The sequence below is a fragment of the Siphateles boraxobius genome, unplaced genomic scaffold, assembly GCF_051911475.1.
Source record: "Siphateles boraxobius isolate OS27281-9 unplaced genomic scaffold, OSU_SipBor_1 74, whole genome shotgun sequence".
In the NCBI taxonomy this organism is placed as follows: domain Eukaryota; kingdom Metazoa; phylum Chordata; class Actinopteri; order Cypriniformes; family Leuciscidae; genus Siphateles; species Siphateles boraxobius.
In genome coordinates this window covers 882635-892500 of record NW_027509202.1, presented here as the reverse complement: position 1 = coordinate 892500, position 9866 = coordinate 882635, and the positions used below count along the sequence as shown (strand labels likewise).

The 9866-nt window shown below is 39.2% G+C and overlaps 1 protein-coding gene across 4 annotated transcripts in view; it reads left to right on the top strand.

Moving 5' to 3' along the window:
- The window catches only part of znf366 (zinc finger protein 366), a 13770-nt gene extending 3904 nt beyond the window's left edge, over positions 1-9866 (top strand). For 2 of the 4 annotated variants that reach the window (XM_077217518.1, XM_077217517.1), the window contains 4 exons: positions 1-992; positions 3629-3820; positions 7856-8030; positions 8821-9866. The exon at positions 1-992 is cut by the window's left edge and continues 38 nt beyond it. In XM_077217518.1, the coding sequence (XP_077073633.1) occupies positions 21-992; positions 3629-3820; positions 7856-8030; positions 8821-9071 (1590 nt within the window). In that variant the 5' untranslated portion in view covers positions 1-20 and the 3' untranslated portion in view covers positions 9072-9866. The remainder of the gene's footprint in view (positions 993-3628; positions 3821-7855; positions 8031-8820) is intronic. The other 2 variants (XM_077217520.1, XM_077217519.1) reach the window with 1 other exon arrangement.

Below are 9866 nucleotides of genomic sequence, written 5' to 3'. Positions count from 1 at the left end.
ACGTGTAGAAAACCTTCATCATGGATTCAAAGGCGAGCGAAAGCAAGCGCTCAGAGGATTTTCCCTGCAGAAGCGTCGATCTTTCTCTCCTCCCGTATCCCGTTCCTCGTCCCGTCGTTCCTCAACCTCACAGATTCCTCCCGGAGATGATCGACCTCAACCGGCTCCGGCTTCATCGAGTCGTTCACGTGAAGCAAGAGCTTCCGATGTGGCCTCCGTCTCCACTCCTCATCCGATCTCCCAATCCATACTTTCCTCCTTTTCATCCAAGCCTCGTGCCGTTCCCGTTCCTCCTTCCCAACTCCACGAATCCCTTCTACCCGCGGTTTCGCCACAGAAACCCGGACGCCTCCACGGAGAAGCTGAACGTCAACGTGGACGAAAGCTATTATGTAAACGTTGGCGATCAGAAGCGCTGGAAGTGTCGGATGTGCGAGAAATCATACACCTCGAAATACAACCTGATCACACACATCCTCGGACACAGCGGGATCAAACCTCACGGGTGCGATCTCTGCGGGAAGCTCTTCAAGCAACTGAGCCACCTTCACACACACATGCTCACACACCAGGGCGCGCGCCCGCACAAATGCCAAGTGTGTCAGAAAGCGTTCACTCAGACCAGTCACTTGAAGAGACACATGATGCAACACAGCGAGGTCAAGCCCTTCAGCTGTGGAGTGTGTGGACGAGGGTTCGCGTATCCCAGCGAGCTGCGCACACACACACTCAAGCACGAGCGAGGGCAGGAGAACGTGTGTGTGGAGTGTGGACTCGACTTCCCGACGCTCACGCAGCTCAAACGACACCTCACGACGCACCGAGGGCCCGTGACGTACGACTGTGGGGAGTGTGAGAAGAGTTTCCAGTATCCCAGTCAACTCCAGAATCACATGATGAAGCACAAGGACATCCGGCCCTTCATCTGTGGAGAGTGTGGGATGGAGTTTGTGCAGTCGCATCATCTCAAACAACACACACTCACACACAAGGTGAGGAGACTCACACACACACACGCTCACACACAAGGTGAGCAGTCACACACACACACACACACACACACATGATCACACACAAGGTGAGGAGTCACACACACACTCACACACAAGGTGAGGAGTCACACACACACAAGGTGAGGAGTCACACACACAAACACACACACACACACACACACACACACACACACAAGGTGAGGAGTCACACACACACACACACACACTCACACACAAGGTGAGGAGTCACACACACAAACAAGGTGAGGAGTCACACATACACAAACACACACAAGGTGAGGAGTCACACACACACTCACACACAAGGTGAGGAGTCACACACACACGCTCAAACACACGGTGAGGAGTCACACACACACACACACACAAGGTGAGGAGTCACACACACACACGCTCACACACACGGTGAGGAGTCAGACACACACACACACACAAGGTGAGGAGTCACACACACACACGCTCATACACACGGTGAGGAGTCACACACACACACACACACACACACACACAAGGTGAGGAGTCACACACACACATGCTCACACACAAGGTGAGGAGTCACACACACTCATACACAAGGTGAGGAGTCACACACACACATACACAAGGCGAGGAGTCACACACACACACACACACACGCTCATACAAAGGTGAGGAGTCACACACACACACACACACACACACACACACTCACACTCACACACAAGGTGAGGAGTCACACACACACACACACACACACACACACACACACACACACAAGGTGAGGAGTCACACACACACAGTGAGGAGAGGAGAGTCACACACACACACACACACACACACACACACAAGGTGAGGAGTCACACACACACACACACACTCGCTCACACACAAGGTGAGGAGTCACACACACACACACGCTCACACACAAGGTGATGAGTCACACAGACACACACACACACACACACAGACACACACACACACACACACACAAGGTGAGGAGTCACACACTCACACAGTGAGGAGAGGAGAGTCACACACACACACACACACTCGCTCACACACAAGGTGAGGAGTCACACACACACACACACACACACACACACACACACTCACACAGTGAGGAGAGGAGAGTCACACACACACACACACACACGCTCACACACAAGGTGATGAGTCACACAGACACACACACACACACACACACACACACACACACACACACAGTGAGGAGAGGAGAGTCACACTGAGAGTCTCTGAGGAAGATCATCATTGTTTGAAAAATATATAAAAATGCTCTGAAAACTATTTTCACTCCCAAATAATTGTAAATGCTTTATTTTAGGGTTCAATCCTCACTGTGAACCAGTTGTTTATTAACATGCGTATTACTAGGATATTAGCTGTTACTTATAAAGCACATATTAATGCTTTATTCTGCATGATCATATTCTACATCCCTCAATCCTAAACTAACAACTACTTTACTAACTATTAATAAGCAGTAATTATGAGTTTATTCAGGCATAGTTCAAGAAAAATTCTATTTAGTAATTATTTGGGAGTGAAAATAGTTTTCAAAGCATTTTCTGCAAAACATGATGTTTTCCTCAGTGTTTCTGTCTCGTTTTACAGCACAAATATCTAAACATTATTAAATCAAGATACATTTACTGTAAAAGAAGCAAAATGACTGAAGATATTAAGTGAATGGAGTCAGAAAAATAATCTTGTTTTCCTTTGAGTTAAGATTATTTTTCTCCCTCCACTGACAGATATTTGTTCCTGTTTTAAACACAAACTCACTTCATTTTGGTGCATTATTCAGTCTTAATATCTTCAGTCATTCAGCTTCTCCAGTAAATGTATCTTGATTTAAGAATGTTTCGATATTTGTGCTGGAAAAATAAAGCAGAATAGAGCTGGGTGATGATCTAGTTATCAAAAGGAATAAAAGCAGTGACACATTTTTATAAACGACTCTGATGTTTAAGAGCGGTTTCGCTGCAAAAAATGATTCTCTTACTTATTATTTTTGTGTTGTTTCCAGTCCAAATATCTGAACATTCTTAAATCGAGATGCAATTACTAGATGAATAAAATGCCATAAGAAATGATGTCCTGTTTTCCGGCGGAATTAAACAAAATTAAGAGAGTTTTTGCTTAAAACAAGCACGATTATCTGCCAATGGGTTAAGAAAAATAATGTTAACTCAAAGAGAAACAAGATTATTTTTCTGACCCCATTAGCAGATCATTTAGCTTGTTTTAAGCAAAAACTCTCTTATTTTTGTTTAATTCCCCAGAAAGCAACACATAATATCTTCAGTCATTTTACTCATCTAGTAAATTCATCTTGATTTAAGAATGTTTAGATATTTGGACTGGAAACAACACAAAAATACTGAGTAAGAGAATCATTTTCTGCAGTGTGTGTTGATCCTCGTCTGTGTGAAAGCAGTGAAACCGCTTGAGAAGAACACATTTCTATAAAGGACTCTATAATGCGCTATTAAGAGCTCTTTGGTTGATCCTCGTCTGTGTGTGTGTGTGTGTGTGTGTGTGTGTGTGTGTGTGTGTGTGTGTGTGTGTGTGTGTGTGTGTGTGTGTGTGTGTGTGTGTGTGTGTGTGTGTTGCAGGGAGTGAAGGAGCACAAGTGTCGTATCTGTGGCCGTGAGTTTACGCTGCTGGCCAACATGAAGCGTCATGTTCTGATACACACCAACATCCGGGCGTATCAGTGTCACGTGTGTTACAAGAGCTTCGTCCAGAAACAGACGCTCAAGGCCCACATGATCGTCCACTCCGACATCAAGCCCTACAAGTGCAAGGTGTGTACCTGTGTCCCTGCGTCACAGCGTCACTTCCAGAACCGCAACCAACGCTGATATTAAAATCCAAAAGCTGCTTTCAGCAAACGAAAATATACTCAAGCTTTCTACACTGCAAAACATGCTTCTCTTACACTGGAATAAAGTTCGATTACACTTTATTTTAAGGTATCATTGTTACAGTGTAATCATATATTTAAGTACTGAGTAATATTAATTAACTACATGTACTTACTATAGGGTTAGGGTTTAGGATTTGTTTGAGGGTTAGTTGCATGTAATTATGCATAATTTACTGTTATTACTATGGTAAGTACATGTAACTTATGTAACAAGGACACTGTAATTGTAAATTTCTAACCTCCCCCAACTCAAAATCTTCTAGTGACTGGTCACATCTACATTTTTCAGTTGTCCCAAGTGAAATTCGGCAAATTGATCAAATTAAATTTGCTGAATTTCACTTGGGACAACTGAAAAATTTAGATGTGACCAGTCACTAGAAGATTTTGAGCTGGGGAGGCTAGACATTTTTTACAGAGTTCTTTTTAGTATTTTCATTCATTTGGATTTCATTGAAAAGGCTAAAAAGGGTATGCTCTACAATGACAGTGCTGCTATAATCCATAAGGGAAACATAACTCAGAAATTGTGTTCTATATTAGTTCAGTGATTCAGGTCAAATGATTGTGAAATAATGATTATGTTAAAACACTACCAACACCATCAGATCATCTTTTATATTTGTTCATCTGGCTGTTATTACTCATGTCCAGCAACCAAACAAAAACTAAAGTTAATGATGTGAGAGTCAAGAGCCCAACTAAAACAAACACTGATCATCATAATGGTGACTTAAACATTCTGGTTTTCTCCTTCAGTGATTCTGCTTGTTACCATCAGTTGTCTTCAATAATGCTCAATCATCACTTAATTATCCACTTAATTATCTCATTAACTTTAACACTGCTTCAGTGTTCATTTAACACTCTACTCAGAGTTTAATTGGGTCGCTTAAAATGACTTCATTCCATGATGTCGAAGTTACATGAACAAACTATGTTAGTTTAACGTAACCCGTGGGACCTGTTGACATAAAAAAGTTAATTTATGGAACCTGTTGACATAAAAAAGTTAATTAAAGCCAACATATATTTTTTTTGAGTGTGCCGATGGGGAAAGAAAAAAAAACTTAATACAAATGGAAACCAAGAAAAAATACAATATACAAAATACAATAAAATTGAGTGAGTTTTTGCTTAAAACAAGTAAACTTAAATCAATGGGGTAAGAAAAAAATATTTTTTTTCTTGTTTTCCATTTGTATTAAGTTTTTTTCTTCTTACCCCATTGGTTTAAGTTTACTTGTTAATGGCAAAAACTCACTCAATTTTGTTGTATTTTTTTAATCAGAAAACAAGATAGAATTTCTTATATCATTTTTAATTATCTAGGAAATGCATCTTGATTTAAGAACGTTTAGAAATTTGGACTGGAAACAAGACAAAAATAGGCCTACTAAGTTAGAAAAGCATTTTTTTGCAGTTTATTAAGTTATGAAAACTCTGGTGTTCACTGAACGTCCCGTTTTCTCTGGTGCTCTTCTGTCATTTTTGATCCTGAAAACAATATTCACACTTGTGCTCCTAGCGGTCAGAAATGACGCATTGGAAATGAATGAGAGAGTTTCCTCTAGTGGAAGCGTTTGTAACTGGAGCCGAACAACATTGTTTAGATTTATGGCTTTGATTTTATCAAAGTTTTAGAGTAAAACATGTTATTGAAAATATAAAATAGTATTTTTGCACATTTTTCATAACAATAAATGTAAAATTTTGTAACTTTTTTAAAGTTAACTTTTTAAAACTTTTGTCACTTCAGTAATAATTTACCAAGTGTCGTCTCGTCTTTGTAAAGAGATCAAACTTTAGTCTGTGCTCTAAAGCGTTCAAGATTTACCACAGTTAAAGTTGGAAATGTAAATTTCCAATGTAAAGTTGGAAATCTAGACCTGAAAATAGACTTTTCAGGTCTATTCTTAGAAAGTCACCTTTATTCAAGTCACCTTTATTTATATAGCGCTTTTTACAATGCAGATTGTTTCAAAGTAGCTTTACAGAGATAACAGGAAAATAATGTTGTAATAATATTGTTAAATGTCAGGTGTGGGAGTGGTGGAAGGAGCAAGGACTCATGTGCAGGAAAATGGGTATTTATTAAGCAAAAATTAAAACAAAAAGGACAGTACAGTAAAAAATTATTCAAGTCAAGTTGACTTGACAACGAACCAGCACAGGACTGAAAATGAATAAATAGGAAGCAAACAAACGAGGGTAACGAGGGAGGACAGGTGCGGCTAATTAATCAATAATCAGGTAACAAGATGGGCGTGGCTAGACAATCGACAGGAGAGCACATGGCACACGGAAACACACATGACAAGCCATGTGCTCACACAAAACATGACTAAAACACAAGCACATGGCCAGTAAAACAAATCACCAGCCATGTGCTCACACACAACGAGACATGAACACGCAGCCAATGAGAACACTCATAATCCTCGCGTTCACATGAAACATGACAACATGAAAGCACACAGCTAGTGTTAAACACAGTGTGTGACACAAGACAAAACAGGAGTGTGAGGGCTCTGTCACAAAACCAAGAAATAGACTTGACAGAAGTGACAGAACCCTGACAGTTAAATATTAAATTAAATGTCCCCAAATAAGCAAGCCAAAAGCCAATGGCGAAAAAGGCAAATAAAAGTGAATAAATGGATCATAAATACAGCGTAAATATAATTTAGTATTATAAAATCCCCTCAAAATACAAAATATGAAATAAAATTTTTTTATCGAACTCAAATATAGTGCATTAATTTCATTGAAATAAAAAAAATAATTTTGGTCATTTTTGACTGACACGCAGAAGAACGTTTGTTGATAACTTTGAGAGAAGGTTCTACTGGTTCTACTGGTGTTAAGAGCAGGGATGGATGTGAATGTGCCTCAGTTCTTCAATGAGTCCTGGTGGTTGTGAAACGTGTGTGACCTCGGTCTCGAACGCGCGTCCAAACCAACACCACACTGTGTTTTGGCAGTTGAGTGTCTCCTCGTCTGTAGGAAGGATATTCGCTGCACAAACTGAGTGTGTAACAATGGCTCTCTCGTCCCCCGAGAACAAGCCCACAAATAGATTTCATCTCGCTTTCTCTTGTGCTCAGGAGCTCTTCCTGTTTTCTCACGGTCCGTTCGGACAGTTTACAGTCCCTCTATCCTCCTGAAGGAAAGGAAAGGACCACCCTAATAAAAAAAGAATAAAAGGAAGGACAGAAACTGTCCAGAGAAACTCTCATGCTGGATTCAATCTCTCTTTTGCCTTTCAAATATATGCAATGAGAGGCTGCGGCGTGATCATAAGCAAAACATCCACATTTAATGATTATCAATACAATACAGAATTCATCCAACTCTAGCACCACTCGTTTTGTTAGCAGAGCAACAATAAACAAAAAATCTGATCATATTATGCGAGAAATGCCAGTTACTCATGCCAGTTTCTGTCTTGTTTTCCAACACAAAAATATCTAAACATTCTGAAATCAAGATGAAGATATTAAGACTGAAAAATGAAGTGAGTTTGGGCTTAAAACAAGAACAAATATCTGCCAATGTTTCAAAAAATCAAAAGAATCTTGATTTAAGAATGTTTTGATATTTGTATAGGCACCAACACTGGTTGAAGGTTAAAATGTCAAGGTCAAACACAACGACAAAGTCACTTTCACATCGAGATTCTAATTGAAATGACTGGATTTCACCCTCAAACTTTCACAGAGCAACTAAAAATCTGCATGAAACTGTGACCGCACGTTCAGAAAATCCTTTTCCCAGTGCATTATTGTCCTGATCAGCGATGAAAGCAATGCCACATGTCCTGAACATCAGTCAGGTTATCAGACAGGAATGAAGAGCTTTACTAGTGATCGGGTCACAGATATCTATATCTGAATAGTTGCTCTCTTTACAGCTGTGTGGAAAGGAGTTTAACAGAATGCATAATCTGATGGGCCACATGCACTTGCATTCTGACAGCAAACCCTTCAAATGTCTTTACTGCGCCAGCAAGTTCACGCTGAAGGGAAACCTGACCCGCCACATGAAGGTCAAGCACGGGGTCATGGACCAGGGACTGGACGCTCGGGGTGAGTCTGCTTTCTCTTAAAATACATCAACATTATGAAAGCAAGATTCTTGAGAAGCTATAAATGAAACAGGGAACGTTCTCAGAGTTCTGGATTTTGTTAAGAACGTTATTTGAATCGTTCATTGAACGTTTTCTAAATGTAACAGAACATTCCGAGAACAAAGTAACATTCTCACACAAAAAAATATGCTTGTCTTATTTCCAGTCCAAATATCAAAAAATACTGGAATCAAGATGCATTTCCTAAAGTAGTAAAATGCAATAAGATATTAAGTCTTGCTTTCTGGGCAAATAAATCAAAATTAAGAGAGTTTTTGCTTAAAACAAGCTAAATTATCTGCCAATGCCGTAAGAAAAATAATCTTGTTTCTGTTTGAATTAACATTATTTTTCTGACCCCATTGGCGGATAGTTTAGCTTTTTTTAAGCATCAACTCACTTAATTTTGATTTATATCCCCAAAAACAGGATATTATGGTGTTTCACTCATCTAGTAAATGCATCTTCATTTAAGAATTTGTAGATATTTGGACTGGAAACAAGACAAAAATACTAAGTAAGAAAAGCATTTTTGCAGTGTAATGTTTGAATAATCATACAATGGAACGTTTTTTAAATGTAACGACTTGTTTCAGAACATTCCGAGAACATTTAAAAGTAACATTCTCAGAGTGTTTGAAGAATGACACAATATGGAATGTTCTCCAGTAAATGTGTCTTGATTTAAGACTGTTTAGATGCTCATTTTTGACACATGTTTGTATGATAATGATGATGTTCTCCGTCAGTGTTCAGGCGTCGGGGTCGTCTGTGTCTCTCCGGGCCGCTCCGGATCCTGTCCCGCATCACTCAGGACGAGCCCTTCGATCTGTCCCGCAAGAACCAGAACCAGAACCAGAACCAGATGAGCCTGTCTCCGTCTGACGGCGGGAGCTCCGGTCGGGAAGAGGACGAGGACAGTGTGTACAGTCCTGATCTCTACGAGAAGAAGAAGACACAACACACACACTTCTACAGACATAAAGAGGACGATTTCTGAGACACACACTGCAAAAATGCTTTTCTTACTTAGTATTTTTGTCTTGTTTCCTGTCCAAATATCTATAATTTCTTAATTCAAGATGCATTTACTAGATGAGTTAAATGACATGAGATATTATGTTCTGTTTTCCGGGGGAATTAATCAAAATTAAGTGAGTTTTTGCTTAAAACAAGCAAATTATCTGCTAATGGTGTCAGAAAAATAATGTTAATTCAAACAGAAACGAAATTATTTTTCTTACCGCATTGCCAGATAATTTGCTTGTTTTAAGCAAAAACTCACTTAATTTTTATTTATTTGCCTAGAAAACAAGATATAATTAAATAAATGCATCTTGATTTAAGAATTTTTTATATTTGGACCGGAAACAAGACAAAAATACTAAGTAAGAAAAGCATTTTTTGCAGTGAACACGCTGTGATGATGATGTTTCAAATATTTTTTCATGTGAAAAATGTACAGAAATCTTTGCAAGTATCTTGATTTTCAGAAGACGCGTAGCATGTTTAGTCTACTCGGTATCATAATGTACAATGAAATTAATATAATTGAGAGAAGAAAACTGATATATTTCTGATCATTAATGCTTATTGCCTTCAATGGAGGTGTAACTGCTTTAAAAATGTTCTGACTTTGATAATTTAATGATGACAGAGTTCTGACAGCTTCATGATTTTTTGACAGTTTTGTATTTTTGCAATGTGTAAATGCATGGATGATCATAAATGATTACAATCGACCGCAGTGTGAATGCTGATCAATATTTATGTACAATAAATTTTTCAGACTTAA